Below are 26,831 nucleotides of genomic sequence, written 5' to 3'. Positions count from 1 at the left end.
AGTGATTTAATAAATGGAATGATAACAGGAGCATTAGGTAAATTAATCCAGAATCTGGATTAGAAAGTATTGTAAATTTACAGTGTGGTAATTACTAGATTATGACAAATTAGGTTTAAATTTTCAGTTAAATATCAGAACCTTGATATTTTGCTTGGAGACTACCATAACTAGAATAAGTACTAAAATTCTAGAAGCACCCCTTGCATGTTTATATGTAGATGTTTTTAAAGTGGCAAACATCTGGCAAAATTTTCATAGGTTTTGCTAATGAGTGAGCTATCCAGAAAGAGTGTTTTTGTGTATCTTAAAGAAACTTCTGAAGCACTTGCTCAAAGTTAAGTTACATGAAGTAGAGAAACATGTTTCATTTTTCTTAAAATACACATCCACTGCAGCAGGTATTTATTGGCACTTAAGAGGCCCCCAGGATGCCCTGGGGTTACAGAGGTTAGGCAGATAGCCCCTGCCCTCCAAGAGGTAGTGCAGTTCGGCAGTGAGGATTAAATAAGGGGACCCATAATGACTTTACAGGGCAGAAGCCATGCAAATTAAGTGCCATCAGTGTCCCAGGGTTTTTGTAGTGTTCAGTGGGTGGGGTACCCAGGTGAGGTAGAAGAGAAGATGAGAAAGTGTTGTGGCAGAATGAGTTGTTTCCTGAAAAGTGGGTAGAACTGTGATGGGCAGAGGCTGGACTTGAGGAGACAGCAAGAGGCACAAAAGCTGGGAAGTATGTTTAGGGAACATTATTTTGTTTGTATGCATCTGTGTGTGTGTGTGTGTGTGTGTATGTGTATGTCTGTGACCTGTGCGTACGAGAGAGATACGGACATACATACATGTGTTCTGGGCAGGGAGGGATAGAAGATAAGGCTAGAAAAATAAGTTGGGGCACATCGTATATATACAGCCATATGCTAGTAACGTCGTCATCACTTGGAAACATGTTAGAAATCCAGAATCAGGCACCGCCCAGAGCCACTGAAAGAGTATCTGTGTTTTAACAAGGTCAGCATCAATTCACATACACACTACAGTTTGAGAAGTCTTGGTGTAGAGTATCTCGAATGCCAGACCTGATTGAAGTTTGTGCTTAAGGAATATTTCTCCAGCAATCCCGTGTCCTGAAAACTTGAGGAAAGGATACCAAAAGGAACGTGTTATAGCGGTGCCGATGAGAGGTGTACTGTCCAGTGGATATAGAACAGAAGGGGTAGATTTGAGAGATCGGAAGCAGAACCTTGGTTCCTGGCAAATGAATTGATTCCTCCTCCCTGGGTACCGCCGTCTGAAGATGGAGACAGGGTGGCTAGAAGGTGAGAGCACAGGTGGGAAAGTGGAAAGATTTAGGGGAGCAGGGAGGAAAAGGTAAGGGGTTTGGTGTTGGACATGGTGACTTGGAGGTGCTGGCAGGACATCCAGAGGGAGAGATTAGGTAGGAAACAAGCGACTGCAGTTGGAGAGACATCAGGGTAAATGGTTGCAACTGTGTGAAGAGGAGACTCGTGATAAAAATCTCAGGAAATGCCGTATGTTTTAGAGAAGATGAGCCAGCAAAGGAGACAAAGATACAGCTGGCTAGACTGGAGGCGTAGGGTGAGGACTGAGAAGATGAGGGATTTGGGATGAGCACAATTATAGAAGGAGTTAGTCATCCTTTTGGGGAATTCCGTGGTGGTCCAGTGGTTAGGACTCTGCGCTTCCACTGCCCAGGGAACTAAGATCCTCCAAGCCACGCTCTGCAGCCAAAAAAAAAAAAAAAGATTCATCCTTTTTGGCTCCACTTCCTTAGTCCCTCACTCTTAAATCTGATGGGACCTCTGCCTCTGATCTTCTTTATACATTCAGAGGGTGGGAGCCTATACAGACAGGTTGAAAAAGAAAGGAATAGAAGAGGAGGCGAAGGTAGTTGGCAAGCAAGAGGACCACTTCTTTCTCAGAAAAAGAGTGAAAATAGTGGAATTTTGCCTGCCAGAGAGTAAGTGATCTTTGGCAAACACAATTGGCTGGGAAGAGATAGGCCAGGGTTTAAGGGTCTGCCTGGTAACTTAAGATAGTGTGGAAAGTTGGAGAAATCTTGAGTAAGTAAGTTGGTTGAATCAACAAGAGATAAGTATGCGTTTGTAAAACTTTTGTTTGTAAGTGCTCTTCAGAAAAAAGTCAAAAAAAAGAGAATATCAGTTCTATAATAATAGACCAATATCCTGTTTATTTAAAGAAGGAAGATTAGGGGAACAAATTTGGATTAACCAAGGCTTTATTGCAAACAGCTGTGAAAAACCATGGTCCTTGCAAAACTTTTTAAAAGAGGGAGATGGGGAATGAAGGTCTTTGTTTTTGCATGTTGTTTTTTTTTTTTTTAAACTTTGGATTTATTTATTTATGTATTTATTTATTTATTTATGGCTGTGTTGGGTCTTCGTTTCTGTGCGAGGGCTTTCTCTAGTTGTGGCAAGTGGGGGCCTCTCTTCACCGCGGTGCGCGGGCCTCTCATTATCGCGGCCTCTCTTGTTGCGGAGCACAGGCTCCAGACGTGCAGGCTCAGTAGTTGTGGTTCACGGGCCTAGTTGCTCCGCGGCATGTGGGATCTTCCCAGACCAGGGCTCGAACCCGTGTCCCCTGCATTGGCAGGCAGATTCTCAACCACTGCGCCACCAGGGAAGCCCTGCATGTTGTTTTTTGATGCCAAGAAGCAGAATGAGACTCGCTAGTTCATTTTTTTTTTTCTCTTGATGGAATTTTCATCGGTTTCGGTCTAAATGCTTACTCTGCATCTCAAACATGTGAATGAGTGAATAAACTACTTTTTTCCCCTTTAAAAAGTAGCTAAAATAAACTTGTTTTCCTGGTAGCAGTCTTGCCAGTGCTTGTCCTGTTAAACATTACATTTAGTTGAAATTTAAATGAGATGGTCAGTGCAGAAAGTTGGGAAGAAAGTCAAAATCTCACCTCACTGTTCGGCTTTATGCACGCACGTTGGCATAAGTTATGAGTTACCAGTTTTCCGACTTCAGCACAAATAACAAGCTGCAAAGTGTCACTTGGGGTTCTTGTGATGGGATGAGCATCTTCATATGGACTTCTGACAACCCCGGAAGTTGTAAAGCACTAGTTTTAACTATGATACTAATTTGTAAAGTAGGTGTTCCTTTTGCCTCTGATTTCCCTCTAACAAAAGTATTACTAAATTTGACATTCATCAATGGTGCTTCTTTAATTTGTGCATCTGTAAACTGAAATTTTTGGATTTAATGAGTTGTAACCTGAAAATACTTTGCAAATGTAAGATGATTTAATTTTACTTATTTTTTATACAGCAGGTTCTTAGTAGTTATCTTTTTTATACATATTAGTGTGTATATGTCAGTTCATCTCACCACCACCCCCCCGGCCACTTTCCCCACCTTGGTGTCCATACGTTTGTTCTCTACATCTGTGTCTCTATTTCTGCCTTGCAAACCGGTTCATCTGTACCATATTTCTAGATTCCACATATATGCGTTAATATATGATATTTGTTTTTCTCTTTCTGACTTACTTCACTCTGCATGACAGTGTCTAGGTCCATCCACGTCTCTACAAATGACCCAATTTCGTTCCTTTTTATGGCTGAGTAATATTCCATTGTATATATGTACCACATCTTCTTTATCCATTCGTCTGTTGATGGGCATAGAGCTTGCTTCCATGACCTGGCTATTGTAAATAGTGCTGCAGTGAACATTGGGGTGCATGTGTCTTTTTGAACTATGATTTTCTCAGGGTATATGCCCAGTAGTGGGATTGCTGCGTCATATGGTAATTCTGTTTTTGGTTTTTTAAGGAACCTCCATACTGTTCTCCATAGAATTCCCTTTTCTTTCTTTCTCCTCTCTGTCCTTTTACAAATTGATCTGATCCGAATCAATGATACATAAATCTGTGGTCTTCCTTAGATCTTCAGATTCATAATCAAGCCTTTTTTTTTTTTAAACTAAAATGACCATTGAATAATAGAGTCCTAGGATACACTGTTGAAAGGGAACTCAGTTATCTGCTCACTTTTCTGACCCCAGACTTTTAAAATTGACTACAAATCACACTGAAAAAAGAATTTGTGCATAAGTATCAAGGCAGGCTGTAAGCCAAAATAAACATGCTTTAGGTGAGTAGTGGATTATCCTTCCTGTCTATAATTGTCTTTTTTTTTTTAAATTTTTTAAAATTTTTGGCTGCGTTGGGTCTCCATTGCTGTGCACGGGCTTTTCTCTGGTTGCCGCGAGTGGGGTCTACTCTTCGTTGCGGTGCATGGGCTTCTCATTGCCATGGCTTCTCTTGTTGCAGAGCATGGGCTCTAGGTGCACGGGCTTCAGTAGTTGTGACTCGCGGGCTCTAGAGCGCAGGCTCAGTAGTTGTGGCACATGGGCTTAGCTACTCCGCAGCATGTGGGCTCTTCCCGGACCAGGGATCGAACCTGTGTCCCCTGCATTAGCAGGCAGATTCTTAACCACTGCGCCACCAGGGAAGCCCCTATAATTGTCTTTTTAGCTTAACTGACACCTGGACTCTGGATATGATATGTGACAGGATTGAGGAAACGGTTCTGTATTCACACTCCTGGGCACAGAAGGCAACCTGTCTTTATCAGCTGCTGCGAGCTGTGGCTTCCACATGGTCCTTCATTTCCTAAATACTGCCTGGAAACTCCATCTGCTTTTTTTTCTTTTTTTGTAATAGAGGAGCTGCCTGTACATTTTTATTACAAAACGTTTTAAAATACAGAAAGAGAGAGAGCTGGTAGGTTTCAGAACTAAATGTGAGAGGGGAGATTAATTTTTAATTTTTTTCACCCTGCTCTGTTACTAACCATTTTATTTAAAAGGTTTCCTAGAATAAAGCAGAAAAAGTGCTGCGAAAAATGTTTTAATCTAACTGGAAAAGGATATCTGCCGCTCTCATGTGGTTTATAACATTGAAAACTTAGATTGTATTTCTTTAAGGTTTAGGTGATATGTCAAAGTTATATAGTTAGTAATTTTTGGCACTATATTTGTTTGGATTTGGGGCATGGCTAGTCTTGTGACAGGTTTAAATAAAGGAAGTTTGATTCGAAGATTTACTTAGTAGGTGAGGACTAAGAAGTAAAGTCCAATTAGTATGTTTGTTTTTCAACAAGAATATATGCTTCTTTGAGTGAGAGCATGTATTTTAGGAAGAGGATTCTTGGTTACATCAAAAGAGCAGATTTAACCCAATCACATTTTTAACTTTGTGACTTTTTTTCCCCACAACAGGAAATGTACAATTTTAAAATAAGCAGTTGTTACTGTAGAAACCATTTAATTGATACAGTGTTCTACTGTCACCTGCGTCTGTTTCACCTGGGAAATTTATACAGGCATTAAGACCCCTTTAAAGTTACTGTATGAAGGAATTCAGCATTTACTTATCAGACTCAGATAAACTTAATTGTAAATAGCCAGGTATTCTGGGTGACAGAAGTCAGAGCAAACAAAATTTTTAAAAAATTGAGTATTCATTGTGGCCTAAGGTCATTTCTGCTCAGTTAAGGGCAAAATCAAAGCAGTAACAGGATATGTGGCATCTTGATGAGACTTCTGGAAGGAATAAAAGCTGCACATTATAGTCATATAGGAGTTGCCACTTATGCAGACATATAGCTAACAGAACGATAGAGTTAAAAACCCCTGAAATTTATGCTTCAGCATTCTGTCCAAAACCTCTTATTTTGGTGCCTTAGGCAAGTCGCATCTTTTCACATCTTTCTTAGCTTCTTTTTTGTTTTTGTTTTATGTGAATAGTAGTATCTGCCCTAGCAAGATTTATTCATTCAACAAACATTTATTGCATTTTATTAGGGGCTCTGCACTGTTAGATGCTGAGGGTAGATAAATGGGCCCCTGGGCTGTCCTTGAGTCCCAGGTCTGAGAGGGAGATACATGTGTTAAAGAATTAGCTGTACTAGAATGGATGAAAAGTGACATAAGAGGAGTTTGAGAGTGAAGAGAATGGAGACGTCAAGTGAGTGAGTCCTTGAAAGTGAAGTGTCAAGGACAGTCTCAGCTGCAGGGATGACGTGAGCAAGAGCTCAGAGCAGTGGTTTCTGAGCCAGGGCTCCTAGACCCCTATGCACCTGCCTATGCGGGATCCATGAGATTGTCCTTATTTTCCAAATAACCTAATGGAAATTGGACATTCACTGAGGAGAAGGCTAATTAAAAAGTCAAGTTTCTCGGTTTTGAACCAAACTTAATTAGTAATTTTAGCTACTTCTTTCCAGAAGTCTTGAATATTTTGATTGGTACTTAAATAGTTCCTCTAAAGATGGGGGGAATTCATTAGAAGTGGTGTTTTAGGGGCACACGATATCATTGAAGACATGCGACAAAAACCAAATTAACAAGGGAACTTTGTTCAAAAGGTTAGAAACCTAGGTTATGCCAGATTATGTGCCATACCAAGCAGTGTGGCCTTTATTCAGTGGGCACAGGGAGCTTCGGAAGTTTATCAGATCTCTATTATAGAGACAAAACTGTTGGGGGGGAAAAAAACAAAAAAACTGTCGGAAGAGCAAGGGGGATGAGACCAGGGGCAGAAAGTCTTTTTTTTTTTTAAATTAATTAATTTATTTATTTATTATTTTTGGCTGCATTGGGTCTTCATTGCTGCCCGTGGGCTTTCTCTAGTTGCAGCGAGCGGGGGCTACTCTTTGTTACGGCGTGCAGGCTTCTCATTGCAGTGGCTTCTCTTGTTGTGGAGCACGGGCTCTTGGTGCACAGGCTTCAGTAGTTGTGCACGCGGGCTCAGTAGCTGTGGCTCACGGGCTCTAGAGTTGTGGCGCAGGGGCTTAGTTGCTCCGCAGCATGTGGGATCTTCCTGGACCAGGGACGAACCCGTGTCCCCTGCATTGGCAGGCAGATTTCCAACCACTGTGCCACCAGGGAAACCCGGCAGAATGTCTTTTGAAGATGTTCTAATGAGACATGTGAATCTGTTGTAGGACAAGGGCAGTGAGACTGAAGAAGAATGAAAAGATGTAAAGGAAGCTATAGAAATAGAACCCAGAGTGCATGACTGTCGTCTAAATGTAGAGGGTGAGGGAGGAGGCGGATCTGATTTCTGATTTAGATGTTCAGTGATGGGATGGATGCAGAAAGCTGGAAGAGAGAAGGGAAGTTTTCTGAAGGCTTTGTGGTGATGCCCTGCTGAAAATGCAGAACTAGTGTTCTTATATATACGTAAGACATACGCACATTTTATTGTTGGATTTTTTCTTTGTTTTGAAAATGAAAGTTAGAAGTTTACCGTTCTTCTCTGTGTATACCTCTAGCACAAGTAACTACATATTCAGAAAAAATACAGCTTTTGTATTTGGTTATAAGTAGCTGTCACATTACACATAGAGTAAGCGGCGGGCTTTGGATAAAGCTGGAACTCCTCGGCCTGCTTGTTAGAGATTGAGAGCTGTCAAGATGGCAGGTGAGGAGGGGGCGAGGACTGAGCCGGAATGGGAGGCAGCCAGTGTCCCCGCTGCCGCTGCAGGGATGACCCTGATGAGGGGATGAACCTGGCCATCGGATGAGGTCATTGCAGACCTTTCTTGAGAGGAGCTTTGAAGAATGGGGTTATGGGTGAGAGAATAGTGCTTGCTGTTGAATCATCCAAACAAATGCCTTTGTAAACAGAAGCAATGTGTTAAGTGAGAGAAGTTTCAAAAGGGTTTGCTGACAGAGTTGATCAGTAGGCCGTCTTCATCCAGGTAATGGATTATTTCTTTTACTCCTAGGCAATAGCCCTTTGAGATAAATCACTCTTTGCCAGACTGACCTTATCCTGAGACTCACCTCAGGTACTTGTTAAGCTATCGTCTCCCAACCCTGTTCTGGGGAGGGGACCTGTGAACCTTTACTGGTTTTTAACAAGCACTCCAGATTATTTTGATAATCAGGCAAATTTGAGTTATGCTGAGCTGAGTGGAATAGTCCTGTTTTACCCATGAAAAAGCAATTCGAATGGAGCCGGGAGCAGAACAAGATCAGAGCCATGGGGCTGGGCACACAGGGCTGACTTGAAAGCTCTGATTCTTTCCACAGGAAATGCTGCTTCTGCAGTTCCTTTGATCTTTAAATAAGTTAAGAGTGTTTCATCTTGCTCATAGAAACCTCCAAATAGGGTGAGTGAGTGGATCGTGGGGAGATAAAGGGCCTTAGATTCTCCCTGGTTTTTGGTGGGGGGCGGTGGCAGGCTCATTATTCAGTTCTCACTGATGTTTGTTCTAAATGCCATATCTTATTGCCACCTCTGACTGTCCTGCATACACCCCGAGGACTTTGTTTTTCAGCAGTGTCTGTCTCCTTGATGCTTCTCTCACCCAACAGTATGTCAGAGCATCTCTCTCCAAGAATGTGGTAAGGTGTAACCGTCTAAATCGTTAACATATCTCCTTGGCCGGTGCTGCTCTGTTCCAGCCACGGCAGAAGGGGAAACTCCCTTCCAGAGATGTGCTTGGGACAGAGCCCATAACTTGTAGCAGAGGAGAATGAAGAATTTTTTTTTTTTTTTTTGATACCTGACAGGGCTTGTTATGGGAGTTTCTGTTATTCCCATTAAGAGAGGTGAAAAGAATTAAGGATGCATCATTCAAATCAAAGAACCAGATTATACTAAATATCAGTAGCAGTTAAGAGGGTGATGTACTTAATTGTTCCTGCCCGCATGTTTGTCTTTCTTTCAATTATTGCTAGAATTCACACATATTCTCTAAATATAGTAGTTCATCATCTGAAAATATCTTGTTTATTTTAAAAAGCAGAATCTTTGGGGCTTCCCTGGTGGCGCAGTGGTTGAGAATCTGCCTGCCAGTGCAGGGGACACAGGTTCAAGCCCTGGTCTGGGAGGATCCCACATGCCGCGGAGCAACTAGGCCCGTGTGCCACAACTACTGAGCCTGCACGTCTGGAGCCTGTGCCCCACAACAAGAGAGGCCACGACGGTGAAAGGCCTGCACACCGCGATGAAGAGTGGCCCCCGCTTGCCACAACTAGAGAAGGCCCTTGCACAGAAGCGAAGACCCAACACAGCCAAAAATAAATAAATAAATAAATAAATTTATTAAAAAAAAACAAAACAAAACAGAATCTTTGACTCAGTTAAACGCACCTCACATTATAGGTTTTCAGTGATAGTTAGATATTAAACTCCAAATTACTTATTAAAATGTGTTTTATATATACATAAGACATATGCATACTTTATTGTTGGGTTTTTCTTTGTTTTGAAAATGAAAGTTAAAATTTTACCATTTTTCTCTGTATAAACCTCTAGCACAAATAACTACATATTCAGAAAAAGTGTAGCTTTTTTCTTGTTGTTGTTAACAGTGGAATGCCTAGCATGATTAAATGAACAACATTGGTTCTGAATTTTAAAAAAATGGCATCTGAAGCGCTCCGATGGTCTCCTTAATTCTTCATGGGTTACACTTTGCGTATACTAAGTTTTGTCTCAATTAGAGGGTTTTTCATTCTACCATTTGTTTATGGTTAATGATTGTTGAACAGAAAAATCGGATCTTTCTGCAGTGGGACTAGGAAAGAGTTGACTTGGCTCTGAACCCTTGATCTCTAACTGAATTAGAGTCTATTGCTTTTATTTGTAAATTGGCACATCTAAGGTATGAGGTGTTTTTTTTGGAAATTTTATTGAAGTATAGTTGATATACAATGCTATATTAATTTCTGTATAGCAAAGTGACTCAGATGTGTGTGTGTGTGTACATATATATACATATATATATGTATATATGTACACACACACACGTATATATTCTTTTCCATTCTGGTTTGTCAGGTATGAATTTTTTTATACCCTTCATCATAACATAATTTTTTAACTTATATTCTCCTCCTCATCCAACTCCCAGTAGATCTCTTTAGAATGCAGGGTAATGCATGGGGAAAGGAGTTGAGTTGTTCCTTTTCTTTTGGTGTGTTATTGAAAATTACTAGTTTGTAGTGTGGCAAAATATCTTTATTTTCACAGTTTAGACTAAGAGTTACCATTTGAAAAATTCAAAGTGAGAATTAGTGTATAGTTGGGGAACTAAACACTTTTATTCACTTGATAAGTTTATTCATTTGCTAAACAGTTAAGTTCTTTGAAAGGTTTCAAATGAGTGTACTTGAACTGGTTTGTCTTAATCGACTTGTAGCTTTACTTTGAATTTGTATATATTGTATATGAAGTAGGATAGATAAAAGTTACATTTTATAACCTGAACCAGGAACATAATTATATGTGCTTGGAATTTGCATGGTCTTTCAGAAGCAGACAGATATACCTAACAAATTCCTAGAACAATTATTCAACAAATCCTTTCATTCCACAAATATTTATTGAGAGCTTGTCGTGTATCTGGGGTATATGTTCCAGGATGCAAAGGAACAGTAGTTGCAAAGTCCCTGAGGAAAAATCATGCATGATGTGTTTGAGGAATTGGGGGTATCAGTCTGAGGATATTGATTTTGGATATGTGCACTTTGAGAAGCCTGTAGGACAATCTGAATCTGGCAGGCAGTGGGACTTCCCTGGTGGCGCAGTGGTTAAGAATCTGCCTGTCAAGGCAGGGGACATGGGTTCAAGCCCTGGTCCGTGAAGATCCCACATGCCGTGGAGCAGCTAAGCCCGTGCGCCACAGCTACTGAGCCCACATGCCACAACTACTGAAGCCCATGCGCCTAGAGCCCGTGCTCCACAACAAGAGAAGCCACCGCAATGAGAAGCCTGCGCACCGCAACGAAGAGTAGCCCCCGCTCGCTGCGAATAGAGAAAGCCCGCGTGCAGCAACGAAGACCCAACACAGCCAAAAATAAATAAATAAAATAAATAAATTTATTAGAAAAAAAAGTCTGGCAGGCAGTTACACATGTATGCCCAGAGTTCAGGGAAGGGGCCTGGAACCAGAGATACAAATTTGGAAGTTGCCAGTATATAGATGATATTCTCATCTATGAGACCACCAAAGAAAAGTACGTGTAGGTAGAGAATATTTTTAGAGATAGGAGAGATGAAGAGGGACCAGGAAATGAAACTGAGACAAGGAAGCATTAAACTAAGAAAAAATAATCAGGAGAAGATGGTGCCCTGGAAGCCACGTGAAGAGTGGTTGATAGAGGATAAACAACAGGGTCCTACTGTATAGCACAAGGAACTATATTCAATATCCTGTAATAAACCATATTGGAAAAGTATATGAAAAAGAACATACACACACACACACGTATGTATAACTGAGTCACTTTTTTGTACACCAGAGACTAACACAACACTGTAAATCAACTGTACTTTAAAAAAAAAAAAAAAAAAAAGTGAAAAAACATCAATAAAATAGAAAAAAAAAGAGAGTAGTTGATGGAGGGCAGGAGAAGTGGCTGATCACATGCCGCTGGATGGTCAAGTGAATGGGATTTGTCAGTGTGAAGGTCAGTGGTGAGTCCCACAGGAGCCTGTTCATGAAGGGGTAGAGAGAAAAACTTGACTAGAAATAGTTCAGCATAAAAAGGGGGAGAGGATTTGAAGACACAGACTACATAACAACTCTTTCAAGGAGTTTTGTTCCAAAGGGAGGCGAGAAATGGATTGGAAGCTGGAGCGGGGAGAATGGATCATTATATTTAATCTGGTTCGGTTTTTAAGTTGGGGGATATAATGGCAGGTTTGAAGGCTGAGAGGAATGCTGTGGTAGAGGGGGAATAATTGATGGGAGAGCAAGAGGAGAGGTTTTAGAGGAGTGAGTCCCTATGTATGCACAGGCAGATACCTATTGCCTAAGTGGAGTGTTGGTAGTGGATGGAGTCATGGACAATTCACCTGCAGTAAGAGGAGGGGAGGTAGATTTCATGGGTTCAGGTGCTGATACATGGAGAGATGGGATGGTGGGATCTCTTTTGATTATTTCTGTTTTCCTTAGTAAACACCCATCTAGGAAGCATAGTCCCTGAGATGCACGAGCTTGGAAGAGCTAGGGTAGGAAGTTTGAGGGCAAAGGCAAAATGAAATAGTTAACCTAGGACAGTGGGAGAGTGGATAGACTAAGGAAACGTGTTATGATTGTGGAACATCATTCGAGCCCTTTTGTGATGTTGATGGTCATGAGTAGAGTGACACCAGTCAGCATGGTTATATTTTTCTTCAACCGCACAGATGCAAGATTGAGCGAAGGCAGAAAATTGAACCAGGGTTGGAGTTCTGCTAGTTCAGTGTGAGATGTAAGAGAGCGGGTAGGGAGCTGAGGGCGTGAGCAAGGAAGTGCTTAACATGAAGGACTATGGGAACTTCCCTGGTGGTCTAGCGGTTAAGGCTCCGGGTTTCCACTGCAGGGGGCATGAGTTCGATCCCTGGTCGGGGAACTAAAATCCCACATGCTGCACTGTGCAGCCAAAAAGTAAAAAAAAAAAAAAAAAAAAAAGGACTATGGAACTTAAACTGGATAAGAAAGAAGTGAAGGCATAATGGTAGTGAAGTTCAGGGGACCAGTGGTAGGATCAATGGCTGATAGGGTTCTGGTGGGGTCAGAGGTTTTTTGGAGTCAAGGAAGTAGAGGAGGTGAGCTGGAAAAGAGGGGTTGGTGACTGGGGTTGGAATGCTTGAAATTTCAGTGGGACAGGGAAGTTGTGATTGGTAATGACGAGGGCTTAGGGACTGAGGCGAGGTAGACAGATAATGAAAACCCACAGAACATGTTAATAGTGACAGTGAACCGGAGCCAAAATCCGCAAGGAATGGGGCTAGTGACCCAAGGGTCAGTAGACAATTATTAGGAGGAGTAATGGATGGAATGACCTGATCCTGAGGATTTTTAGAGAGGAGAGAAAGAAAATAGTTCAGAAATGGTAGCGAGGCGCGAGGAGTACGCCTACACCATCACTGGGCCTGGTAAGGGTTATGGAGAAGAAAATTCTCATAGCTTCTGAAGCAGCGTCCTCAGGGAGAACCAGGTTTCTGTCAGAGCAAGAAGGTAAGTGAACGTTCAGGGGACGCTGTTTCAGGGCGAAGGCTTTAGGAGTTGGGGAAATGGAAGAGGACAGAGCAGGGCATGTCGAATTCCATGTGGGGATTAGAGTGTGGGAAGGAGGGGTGACCTCGGAGTCTGGGGCTTTTCATAAGTGGAACAAACCCATAAAGGGCATAGTGCAGTTGTCCTGGAGGGCTCAAGACAGAGAGTGGTGGAAAGACTACAAGTGTCGTGAGGAGGTGCCCCCCCGCTTACAGATAGAGGCCTGGGGAGAGGCTGGTTCCTTTTGAGTGTATGTCTCCGATATCTTTTTAACTCTGTCCTATGAATTTTTAAATTTACAGATCCTTAGTGATTATCAGCACTTTAGATGGCCGAATTGCTGCCTTGGATCCTGAGAACCATGGTAAAAAGCAGTGGGATTTGGACGTGGGATCCGGTTCCTTGGTGTCATCCAGCCTTAGCAAACCGGAGGTAAGAATTTTCTGTTATATGTTGACTGGAAAACTTAGTTAAAATCATCAATTGCTGCTATTAGTAGTAGGTATTTGCTTAGAGAGCTGTGGCTCAGGGTCTGATTGCCTAAGTGTAGCGCATGTCTGTCTCTGACAAGCTGTGTCCCCTTGGGGCATTTACTTAGCTTTTCTATTCCTCAGTTTCCCTCCTGTAAAATGAGGTGGGTAATGTCACCTACTTCTTAGGATTGTTTCGGGCATTGAATGAGTTAATGATATAAATGAGTAATTGAGGATACTATCTGCTGTATCAGTAAATCTCATTGTCTGAGCTGTAACATGATCATAACTTCTTCCTATTATCAACCTCCTCCTCCTCATCATCACAGGGTCCCTAGAAACAATAAAACAAATATAAATAACTGTGTTTTAATAGTTAGGAATGCATGCTGCAAAATCCCATAAATTATTCACTACATTTTCCCTCAGTTGTACATCCTAATTGTAAACATAATTCATCTGAAGTTTTCTTGGAGTGTAATTTTAGACAAGATGGATTATTTGCAAAAAAAGAGACCTTGCTTCCAAAACTACTCTGGCATATGACTCCAAAACTTGGGCAGGTGACTTAGCCCCTCAGAGCTTTAGTGTCACCATCAGTAAAGTAAGGACACTGCCCACCTTGATGAGGGGCAGGTTGGGGGCTGTGTTTATTTATTTTTTTAAATTAATTAATTAAGTTATTTATTTTTGGCTGCGTTGGGTCTTCGTTGCTGCGCACAGGCTTTCTCTAGTTGCAGAGAGCGGGGACTACTCTTCGCTGCGGTGCACAGGCTTCTCATTGCAGTGGCCTCTCTTTGTTGTGGAGCACGGGCTCTAGGCATGCAGGCCCTAGAGCACAGGCTCAGTAGTTGTGGCGCACGGGCTTAGTTGCTCCGCGGCATGTGGGATCTTCCCGGACCAGGGATCGAACCTGTGTACCCTGCATTGGCAGGCGGATTCTTAACCACTGCGCCACCAGGGAAGCCCGGGGCTGTGTTTAAATGAGGGAAGTCTAGACTCCCCTCATTTAAATACAGCCCCCAACCTGACCTTTTGTCTAGACTCTGACAGATTAAATCTCTCTCCTTTTCTGGAGCTTTACCCTCTTGTTTAAATCATTTAAAATAAGTCCCTCTTTTGAGTTATGACTGCTGACATGGAAGCAGTCACCTGTTTTCCAGAATACCTTCAGCCTTCTACCTTGTCCCTGTGGGATACTCCCTAGGGTACTCTTTTTTTTTTCCCTTTCATCATCAGTCTTTCCCTTTCAAAAAGCTTCTTACCTGGTATCAAGTTTGGAAAAGACAAAACCTAACATGAGGGGCTTGAGAATGACCTGATTAGTGGTGATGGAATTTTCTGATGGGAAAACTGCTCCCAGTGACCCCGCTGCTGTCTGGAAAACCCAGCCTGGATTCCTTTCTGGGGCACCTGGGCAGGTACTTAGGGCGATGGCGCTGCCTAGCCTCCACACTCGCTGTGTGCTAAGCCTTGACTAGACTTTCAGAGTGCCTGTTGCTTACCGGACAGTATACCAGAAACATCTGTTGAGAATCGTGAACTTGTGAATTATTAATATAAATAACACTTTGGTTGTAAATTGTCTTAAAAAGTTTGATTTGGATGTCATAGTCAAATGAATTACTACTCAGACCTGAATATTCATTTATTTGTGTCCTCCTGAGATTATGCTTGGGTATGCACATTTTGCTTTATTTTCAAACTAGACATGAAAGGTGATGAGCAAAATCAGAAGATTGTAAGCTGTTTACATCTGAGGTAATATTATAGTGTGTTGTAGTGGTGCAAAGCATGTGTGTTTCTATAAACTAAAACATGCACACTCACAAAAACATAAATTGCATGATATGACAAAGAGTCGTAATAACCTGAGTGCCATTGAGCGTGTTTAAATTATAAGCAGCTAGTCAAGCTTGACAATTTTCTTACAATAGCAATTATATTAGCTGTTTTTTAAACTGCAGTTCAATATTCTCACCATCCCCAGTCCTTACCATTTTCTGTGGTTTGTTAGGGCTCTCTTGTTTTAAGTGTCCTCCTTCCCACTCACCCCCAACCCTTGATCCTTTGGGTAGAATGCTTTGAAATACTGAATTGCAAGCATATTTTAAAAGTTTATGTCACCTTTACACAATAAATGAAAAGCTCACTGACCACTTTCCATTTCAGGAAAAGAATTCTGAGACCTCTTTGCATTATCTAGGTTTTTTTTGTTTTGTTTTTTTTATATATAAATTTATTTTATCTATTTATTTTGGCTGCTTTTGTTCTTTGTTGTGGTGCGCGGGCTTCTCATTGCGGTGGCTTCTCTTGTTACGGAGCACGGGCTGTAGGCGCGCAGGCTTCAGTAGTTGTGGCTCGCGGGGTTGGTTGCCCAGCGGCATGTGGGATCTTCCCAGACCAGGGCTCGAACCCGTGTCCCCTGCATTGGCAGGCAGATTCTTAACCACTGCGCCACCAGGGAAGCCCCTATCTAGGTTTTAATTTCCTACTTCACACACAAACAAATTTACTAGATCACTACTGCCCCAAGTTCTTGGGACCATTTCTTGAGACTGTGTGTTTATGTGTAGATATGCTAATGACAGCATTGTTCCCCGAGCTGTGATATACACACAGTGTACTTTACACACACTGTAATCCTCACAGCCATCCTCCTGAGGTTGATATGCTGGTGTCATTTTACAGAAGAGGAATATGAAGCTCAGAGAAGTTATTTGCTTGAAGTCACAGACCGACTAGATGGTAGAGCTGGGATTAAACCAGGCTTGCCTGACTGTACTCCACTCCACCTGCTCTGGAGCCCTTTCTGCATCTTGTATGTTCCTCCCGTTTACAACTCAGGCTGTTCATCCAGTACAGTGAATCACAAACTTTATGGTTTCAGGACTCTTTACATTCTTAAAAATTAAGAAGAGATCCAAAGAGCTTTCTTCCCCATGGGTTATATCTATCTAAACTTAAGCCATATTAAAAATTAAAACAGAAATTTTAAAAACACTTATTATTAGATTATTTTTAAGAATGAACCCCATTGCATTGCACGTAGCATAAATAATACATTTTTATGAAGAATAAGTGGGGACTTCCCTGGCGCTCCAGTGGTTAAGAATTCACCTTCCAGTGCAGGAAGTGTGGGTTCGATCTCTGGTCAGGGAGCTAAGATCCCACATGCCTTGGGGCCAGAAAACCAGAACAGAAGCAATATTGTAACAAATTCAATGAAGACTTTAAAAATGGTCCACATCAAAAAATCTTTAGGAAAAAAAAAAAAGAAAAAGTGTATTTCCCCAAAAAATAATTTAATGAGAAAAGTGGCATTGTTTTATATTTTTGCAAATCTCTTTAATTTCCAGTTTAATAGAAGACAACTTGATTTTCCTGTATGCTTCTGCATTCGATATGTTGCATTGTTGTTTTGGTTGAACTGTATGAAGAATAAAATCCATACGTAGGTGGAGAAAGGGAGTATTTTAGTAGCCTTTTCAGTTGATTGTGATCATTCTTTTTTGGTTCTACACGAGAACAAGTGGAAGTTTCTGAAAGGTTAGTTGCACCGTGGAATCTGAAACCATATCAATGAACAGTTGTACTCTGTACCAGTAACATCCATTGGTCTGTCTTGCCTTTTACCCGTGCGTGATTTTCTAACATCATTTGGAAAATATTGATTCATTGAGTTACACAGATCTTCCAAATGTTGACATATTTCCTTATAGAATATTTTGTAAACTCAAATTTTTTACTGTCACCACTGATCTCATCAGAAAAGTCTTCCAGTACTGGGAAGCTGTCAAGCTCACATGGGTAGATACAGCTATTCCAAAATTCTAATTTTCGCTTGAAAACTTGGATTTTATCATTAACACAGTCAGTTGTTTTCCTTGAAGTGAGAGGTTCACTTTATTTTTGAGAAAACGTCTGCCGAATACCCAAGTCTCATCACTGTAGCTTTTCTCTCAATTTTTCAAGTAAAAATGGAGCTTTGTGAGCAATGCCGCTAGTTTCAGCTCAAAACTCAGTCACACAAGTGCTTTTCCTCAAAACATGCTTCAGTTCATGGCAGAAGTCCTTAATGCACACCTCCTGGTTAGTCGGGCAGAATAGTAAAAAGATACGTACTCAGGTCACAATTTAATGAAATTAATTTTTACTGTTTCATCAGAACATTCTCGAGTGAAACTTTTTTCTTCTTTTTTTTGCTGTGAGTGTGTGACTGTGAAGATGCCAGGACTATGAATTTGGTACCTTATTCATGCTTTAGTCACCGTTGCTTTTATACCATCAATGCAAATAGCACCCCAGGGAAAGGCAAATAGCACCTTCTTATGAAAACCGTTTGACCCTCTGCACCTCAAACAGAGTCCACAGATCACATTTTGAGAACGACTGATCTAGTATATAATAGAAATATCACCATTATGAGAGTATTCGTAAGGTTATAAACATTAACAAGGAGAGAGGACTGTATTTCGAGCTTGGGTCACCTGTTATTCAGCAAGGTGTGTATCTCTCAGCATCTAGAAGTTATGTTCGGAAGCTGGACAAAACACCACCAAAAGAGGAACAAAAACTGCTATTTGAAATGCCCCGGATTGGATGCCATACCCTTCTAAATGCATCTGATAGACAATTTTATGACGGTCCCTAACTTTTTGGGAGAAACAGTTAATTTTCTCTGTCTGAAGCTCAGCGTTTGCTAGGACAGGTAGTGTGCAGAGGAGAGCTGGGTACAGCAGGCAGGAACTGGTGGGGAGATGTAGCAGGAGCCACCCAGGTGACAATTGGAGGCTCCGTTTGGAGACTCCTCTATTAGAATATCAGTTTCTCCACCCTTTCATCAAGAGTGGTACAAAGATGAAACCAATTAAACCCAGAAGGCCAGGGAAGATGTATTCTCTGTGCAGTGATTCTTAAAGTGACTTATCTAATGAGAAGCTGAAGGCTAAAGGATTTGATAGACTGTATAATAATTTTTAAGTTATTAATGATAGAGGAATTGGTTATGGATCACGTGTACTTTTGCTAGAATAATAAAGTAAAAGCATCACAGGAACTTTGTAGGCCGTGTGGTGTGGAGGAGGCACTGGGATTCAGAGGCTTCAGTTCTAGTCATGGTGCTGCTGTTAACTGGCTGTGTGACCCGGCTAATTATTCCAGTAGAGCTTTAATTTCCTTCTCTGTAAACTTATGAATTGAACTAAATTTCTTCTCCTTGTTTTTTAAAATTTTTTGGCTGCGCTGTGCAGCATGTGGGATCTTAGTTCCTTGACCAGGGATCGAACCCATGCCCCCTGCAGCGGAAGCGCGGAGTTTTAATCACTGAACCACCAGGGACTAAATTTCTAAAGATTGTCCTTAACTTCAGGACTCAGGTACCATCAAATACATGAAACACTCATATAAATTATCTAGAGGAATTTTTTAACTTCCCCTTTTACTACATTTAAGGATTCTTTTAAAAATGGCACAAATTCATTACCATTAGGTACATATCTCATTGCCTCTCAGCCTGCTTTCATGATGTCCTTAACCTTTTCTGATCAAAAAGCATATAAAATAGTTTATTGTGTTGCTTTAGTCATGTTTTGATTATGTTAAGGAAAAAATAAGTTCCCAAAGGATAAGAGAGATTGACAGTTCCATTAAAAGCAAGTGTTTCACATTATTTTTAGAATGCATTGTATGCTGCAGGAAGGTTGAGGTGCCATGGGACACAGATCTGACTTGCCACTCTTTCCTCTTGACTAGGTATTTATAAGCTTCCTCAAAAGAATACTGATATAAACCAAGCTAAAACAGTGTGTGTGTGTGTGTGTGTGTGTGTGTGTGTTAGAATAAATGATGAACCTAAGGTTTACTCTGTTACCTTTAACATGTGCCCCTAGGTTCTAAATCTGATACTTTTGATCGTAGCTAAGAATTTTGTTTTTAATTTTCAGAAGGACCACCTGAGGTAAAATCTGATTTGCTTTCCACTGTTAATTTATATGCAGATTCAACCTTGAAAAAGCACTAAGGAGGTTTGGCAGTGGTTCCTCATTGATTGTCTTAAAATTCTGTTTTGTGACATATTAGCATAGGTTTTCTTTGGGGTCTCTGGGTGGCATTTGGATCACAGTTCACCAAATCTAAGTAGACGTAATATCCTTGAACTGTCTACTTTTCTGTGTCTTGGAACACATTTATAAATACGAAGACCTTCTTCCTTATCTGTGTTTAGAATGCATATTATAATTGTGTATATATAACTAGTCTGTCCTTAGACAATACCTTTACCTTTTCTTTATTTAGAGATACCATATTTGTTTTTTTTGTTTCAGTTTTCTGTTAAAATGTCCTTTTTTTTTTTTTTTTTTTTTTCTCTTAAAAAGAACAAACAACTCTCTCATAAGTCTATAGTTAGAGTTTGGGGTTTTGTTTTATTTTATTTTAGGCATGTTTCTCCCCAAGGGACACACCGCCTTTCTGTTTCAGGCAGGTGCAGAAACAGACAAGTATGATGTTGAAGCTTTCCAGCCTGCGCACTGCAGAGTCAGCCCGCAGTCATGAAGAAGGGCCTTCATAGGTTGGGGGGGATCTTTTGAAAAGAGTACATTTTTAACGGCTACTTGATTTGTTCACCAAGGGTCCATTAGTAGACCGTTTTGAGTATTGCTTTATTAAAAGAGGATCTGCAATCTGTTTTATAGATAGTCTAATTTATACTGAAAGATGTCTGGTCATTTGACAGTTTTTCATTTGTACATAAACTAGCACAATTTGAGCCTTAGATGAACACCATCTAAGATGGTGGTTTATTTGGAAAAGTCACTGTCAATCACGGAGCAAGCCAATATTTAAATAATTGCTTAGGTTAATTGCTTTTCTTTTAATTATAGAAATGAAACAGTTTTTTGTTTTAATTTTGTTTTATTAATCCCTTAGCATGGCTGAAAACAGTGCTGTGAACTAAATCGATTTATTCCAGCACGCATGTTGCCAAGTGAGAAATTGGTTTGACTCTGTTTTGTAGGAAATTGACTTCTCGTGCACATTATTTATCTCCTTTATGAATGTACAGTAATCTAAGTGAAGGCAAAGATAGGTACTTAAATCTGTATTTTTCACCGTGAATGCAAAAAGTATACTTCAAAAGTTAACCTGGTAGTTTTCCTTGAGGTATTTTGTTTTGTAGGTTGACTATAGGTTAAGGAAAGAAAGAATGAAATAATAATTATCTACTTGATATCTCACTGCTCTTGGTCAATAATTCAAAATCTTTGATGATCATAAATACCAACTCACTTCAGGATTTCTTTTTTCTTTTGCATTTTCTTTCTTTTTTTTTTTTTAACCTACATTTCCTTTTAAGCATATCACATGGGATGCCTTCTTCGACTAATATCCAGATCTACTGAAAGATCTCATAATCCCTCATGTTTAGATCACGTAACTACTTGTTAACCATGATGCCTCCTCCTTAGTCTTTGAGGTATGATTTCTGGGAACATTTTACTTTCAGCAGATAAGCTTCCTTTACTTTCCCCGTCATGGTAATTTCAATGTTTTCCTTGAAATTTAGGGAAATGTTTAAAAAATTGTTTCCTCAACACAACAATGTTGGAACATCTTTTTTTTTTTTCTCATAAAGTCACAAATAGTCAATTTTGTCAACTAGTAGTCTGGTCAGTTGCTCATTTTACTTTATTAAGAGTTACCATTTTGTGTTCGATATATAGTGTAACATTTTTTAAGAATTAAAATATATAGGGCTTCCCTGGTGGCGCAGTGGTTGAGAATCTACCTGCCAATGCAAGGGACACGGGTTCGAGCCCTGGTCTGGGAAGATCCCACATGCCGCAGAGCAACTGGGCCCGTGAGCCACAGCTACTGAGCCTGCGCGTCTGGAGCCTGTGCTCCGCAACAAGAGAGGCCGCGATAGTGAGAGGCCCGCGCACCGCGATGAAGAGTGGCCCCCGCTCGCCGCGACTAGAGAAAGCCCTCGCACAGAAACGAAGACCCAACACAGCTAAAAATAAATAAATAAATTTATTAAAAAAAAAAAAAAATTAAAATATATAAAAATATGCCTGTTAACTTCTCTTTAATATTGTTTATCTTTTTGGTCAATAAAGTACTTTATGAACCTTCAGAACTTCTATATTCAAAGGAGAATTTTAGGGCTGATAGAGATTTCTGGTGAGTCAAAGACTGGTCACAGTTTGATGTATTTAATTCTTGTATCGGACTCATCTTTATATAGTTTTAAGACTTTGTTTTTAGATGGGTGTTGTGAATTCAGGATTGGGAAAGAGATACAGTTGGCTCTTGGACAACGTTGGGGATAGGGGTGCCAACCCTTCATGCAGTGGAAGATCCTACATAACTTTTCCGTGGGCCTCTGTATCCACGGTTCCGTGTTCGCAAATTCAACCATGGATCGTGGAGTACTGGAGTATGTATTTAGTGACAAAAATTCACTTGTAAGTGGATTCATGCAGTGCAAGCACACATTCAAGGGTCAACTGTTATTGACATGGCATAATTAAGCTTTCTGCTCTCTCCTTGAATTTACTTTTGGAGCGACTATTTGAATTCTAAAAGCTCTTTTGCAATATGTGAAATTTAGTGTTAACGAACCATAGTCATTTCTGAAGTTTCCTTATGGAGACTAAAAGGAGGCTCATGATGAATTTATAGATAGTCAGATTAAGAGCTTGTATTTTCGTGTTTAACTTTTTCCTTTAACAAGTATATGTATATGTGCACTCACACACGAATTACCTTAGAGGTTCAAAATAGCAGCCCTGGATCATTACATCTACTTAACAGGTATTGCTTGACTAGTACTTTATAGTTTGCAAAGTGACATCAAATCCATTCTTATTTATTCCTTAACATAGCCTTATAAAATACTCTTATTAACCCCCATTTTCCAGATGAGAAAATTGGGGCTCAAAATGGTTCAGAGGTTTGTCTGGTGTAGTAAAGCAGAGACTCAGCCCTAGATCCTTCTGCTTATTTCTTGCCCCCTTTCCAATATTTCATGCCTTTTGAAATACTTCAATACTTACCAATGTGTTTGCATTTTCTGTTCTAATAATTCTTAATGTGCTTTATCAGGAATAATCACTCAAAGACCTCATATAGAGAGCAGACTCAGCATGGCGCTCAGCACATTGTGAGCACTTAACTGCTTTTTTAAACTTATTTTTTACATTTATTTATTTATTTATGGCTGTGTTGGGTCTTCGTTTCTGTGCGAGGGCTTTCTCTAGTTGTGGCAAGCAGGGGCCACTCTTCATCGCGGTGCGCGGGCCCCCCACTATCGGGGCCTCTCTTGTTGCGGAGCACAGGCTCCAGACACGCAGGCTCAGTAATTGTGGCTCACGGGCCCATTTGCTCCGCGGCATGTGGGATCTTCCCAGACCAGGGCTCAAACCCGTGTCCCCTGCATTGGCAGGCAGATTCTCAACCACTGCGCCACCAGGGAAGCCCTTAACTGCTTCTTAACCCTAGTGGGAGACTCAAAGGTACTTGAACTTAACACATCCAAAACTGAACTGGTCTTTAAGGGGGCAGGGGATCCTGCAGGGCAGTGCGCTGGGGTACAGCAATGCCCAGGACAGATGAGATCCTTGCCATCATGGAACTTACATGACACTATGTGGAGCCAGATGGGGAGCCAGATACGAAATGATTATAGTGTCAGTATCATAATTGAGTTGTGGTAACTGTCACAAGGACGGGTAGAACTAAGAGAGACTTAGCAAGGATACCTGACCTCCCAAGCTGGGAAGTCAGAGAAGGCTTCTCAGAAGAAATTATGTTTATTATGACTGAGATCCTATGAGGAGAAAGAGCTGCAAGAAATGGGTAGAGAGGCTGGGAAGGACTGCTCTGGGAGAGGAAACAGCTGGCATCAAGGCCTTGCAGCAGGAATGATCAGTCTGGAAGAAAGCAGGTGAATCCCTGAAATCCTACTGAAATCAGTCTCGCCTGTACTCTACTGACTACTGACGACATATATAGTCAGTCTCTACTGACCGTAGAGAATGGACTGGGAGAGGAAGAAGAGCAGAAGCGGGGAGACTAGTTAAGAGGCCAGTCTAGTACAGATGGGGATGATAAGGTGACCGAGGAAGTGAGTGAAGTAAAGTGACGGATTGAAGAGAACCCGAGGGCCCGGGTTCAATCCCTGGTCAGGGAACTAAGATCCCACAGGCCACTGGTGCGGCCAAAAAAATATAAATAAATAAAAGTGTCCTCCGAGACTGCTCCCCGGCCCCTTTAAAAAAAAGAAAAAAGAAAAGGAACAGGTGTAGAGAGGGAGAACATGAATTTGTTTAGATGCGGTGAGTGCCGAGTGACCTTGAGTGCACTCCAAGCAGAGATGTTAAGAAAGCCTGTGCATATGTGGGTCTGGTGCTCTCAGAGGAAAAGTCTGGACTGAAGAGAAAAGTTAGAAGTGTTAGTGTCCTGGGAACTGAGAGGAGCAATCACCGGGAAGGAGGGTAGGGTGAGAAGATGACCTCCAACCAAACTTTCAGAATCCCTAACATTTAAAAAAAAAATTTTTAGAAGGATATTTATTTATTTATCTATCTGTCTATTTATTTATTTATGGCTGCGTTGGTTCTTGATTGCCGCGCGGGCTTTCTCTAGTTGTGGTGAGCGGGGGCTCCTCTTCGTTGCGGTGCGCGGGCTTCTCATTGCGGTGGCTTCTCGTCGCAGAGCACAGGCTTCAGTAGTTGTGGCGCACGGGCTTAGTTGCTCCGCGGCATGTGGGATCTTCCCGGACCAGTGCTCGAACCCATGTCTCCTGCATTGGCAGGCGGATTCTTGACCACTGCGCCACCAGGGACGTCCCTCCCTAACATTTTAAAATTCAGGTAGAGAGTGATGAGTCAGAGAGAAGAAAGGGTTTCAAGGAGAGATTGGCTTTAGTAGGATTTTAGGGATTTTCCTGCTTTCTTCCACATTTCCCCAATGGTTAGTTGGTGTGAATTATTTATAAATATTTTCTAAATATAGATACTTAACAATGCAGATGCCTCATTCAGAGAACCCTGTGATTCATCAAAGTCTCATTGAAAGTCTTACAGCAAAAGAAAATGTTAAAAAACCCTTTCTGTTTTGACTCTGGAAGGATTGAGGGGGACAGGGGAAGGAGTGAGAAAAGCAGGAGGCCTGTGGATCCCCAGAGTGGTAGAAACATTCATTAGTAGTTTAGGGACCAGAGACATACCTTTTCAAAAAGCTGTGGAGAGTGCTTTTGAGGATCCAGTGCAGTAAGTTAATTTGAGGGATTTTGTAAAAGAGTAGGGTGTTAGTTTTTGTCCAAGGTCACATTAGTGAGTGGCTGGTGGAGTCAGGGACCCAGGGGTGGGGCTGGATGAGCCGCAGTCACCTCCCCGTGGACACGTTTCCATTTCATAAGTTGGATGCCTGCTGTTGCCTCGCCCTACCTCGGTTTCCAAAACAGCTAGCATGGCAAGGAAAGTAATTGTTCTGGGCAAAGGGGATTTCCAGGTATCAAAAAAAGTCAACAGTTTAACACTTTCAATGAAATGTTTTTCATGTATTTTACATCTTCCCAATCTTGGTGACTTTTATCTTTTAACTAATTCCTTGAGGTCATCATTGGAAGCATCATTTGTTGTACCAGAGATGTTTGGAGTTCCTGAGGAAGGACGGAGAAAGGGTGTCCCTTTCATGAATACTCTAGAGTAGTTGGTTTTTTTCCATCCTTTTCCCAGATAGTCTATGTCCATTTTTCCTTATCTCTGTCTCATGGATCTACATCTTTCCACATGCTTTTTCACCCTGTTTCTTCCCCCTTCCTCCCTTTTAACTCCTACTGCTGCTTAGCTTGTACTTGGGACTTGGCTTTTATAACTGTCAGGGCCAGTGTGATCCTTTTGCCTCTCTCTTGGTTAGGATACACACTGGATACAACTTTGTGGATTTGAAAGTGTTTAATGTGAGTCACTACTTGAGAAAACGCTAGTGTATACAAATCCAGCTTCCAAAGCCGAATGAGGAAAGTTCTTCTTTATAGAAAAATTCTAGCTAATAAATGTGGAAAGAATGACAGAATTAGAAGTCATTATTTTATTGTTTTATTGAAGTAGTAGATAGATCATCAATTGATACTAAAATGGTGAAAAGTTGGTGGGACACTTTAAAATGGAGGGGATCAGCCTGACTCCCTTGAATCCACTGATTAATAGTAACAAATACGACAACTCAGGGGTTGGCAAACTTTTTCTGTAAAGGGCTAGATAGTAAATATCTTGGGCTTTGTGGGCCATACGGTCTCTGTAGTTGTAGTGGGAAAGCAATCATAGGCAATACAGAAATGAATAAGCATGCCTGTGTTCCAATAAAACTTTGCTTATAGAAACACGCACTGGGTCAGATTTGGCCAGTGAGCTGTCGTTTGCTGACCTCTGTTACAATAGGAAGTATATAGCACCACCTGTGAAGTAGTCTTGTCCAAAAAAATCAAACCTGCATCAGATCAAAGCTCCAGTCCTAATTACACTTTTTTAGAAAATACAGGGAATAAAGGAACAAGTTAAGTGACATGCAAAATCCAAACTGTGGGACATTCTGTAGGGTGAATAATCTGGTTTCTCAAGTAAATCAATGCACGGAAAAAGGAGCGAAAGGGGCCCTTATAGGGGAAAAAAAGAATCAAATATAATATGTGGAGTTTAAATTCCTTGTTGAAGCAAACCAATTATATAGTATGTCTTGCAATATCAGGGAAATTTGAATATTAGATGATTTTAAGGAATTACTCTTAATTCTGTTAGATGTAACATTGGCATGGTAGTTACTTCTCAGCAGTGAATACTGAAGTATGTATAGGTGAAATGACATGATGCCTGTGATTGACTTTAAAATACTCTCATTAACAAATATATGTAGTGGATGGGTGGAGAGTTGCAAAATGTCGATGACTGTTGAAACTGGGTGACAGATACATGGGGGTTTATTATATTCATCTCTTTACATTTTATGTTTCAAAACTTTTGTGTTAAGTTAAAATGAAGTTGAATATACCCCCAAAAGTGTATGTGTTGATGGTGGGAGGTTGGGGATGGGTGGGTGGGGAGGTGGTTGCATAGAAAAAGAAGGAAGAACTGAATGAAAATATATTTTTGCATATTAGAAGAATTTTTGTTTTTATTGCTGGTTATATTCATTTTAGTAGTAGTACTTCCTTTATTTTCTCAGTTGAAGTTCCTTCTGCCACTTGAAAATAGAGTTCTTATCTCACATTCTGATTTCAGATAGAGTCCTTGATTACA

At 40.9% G+C, this 26,831-nt stretch overlaps 1 protein-coding gene across 1 annotated transcript in view; it reads left to right on the top strand.

Annotated features, from left to right (window-relative positions):
* The window catches only part of EIF2AK3 (eukaryotic translation initiation factor 2 alpha kinase 3), a 68,237-nt gene that overhangs the window by 1,428 nt on the left and 39,978 nt on the right, over positions 1-26,831 (top strand). Inside the window, exon 2 of the mRNA XM_068564698.1 lies at positions 13,357-13,486. Coding sequence (XP_068420799.1) covers positions 13,357-13,486 — 130 coding nt within the window. The remainder of the gene's footprint in view (positions 1-13,356; positions 13,487-26,831) is intronic.

The sequence above is a fragment of the Eschrichtius robustus genome, chromosome 15 (genome assembly GCF_028021215.1).
Source record: "Eschrichtius robustus isolate mEscRob2 chromosome 15, mEscRob2.pri, whole genome shotgun sequence".
NCBI lineage: Eukaryota > Metazoa > Chordata > Mammalia > Artiodactyla > Eschrichtiidae > Eschrichtius > Eschrichtius robustus.
This window is presented reverse-complemented; position numbering and strand designations above follow the sequence as displayed.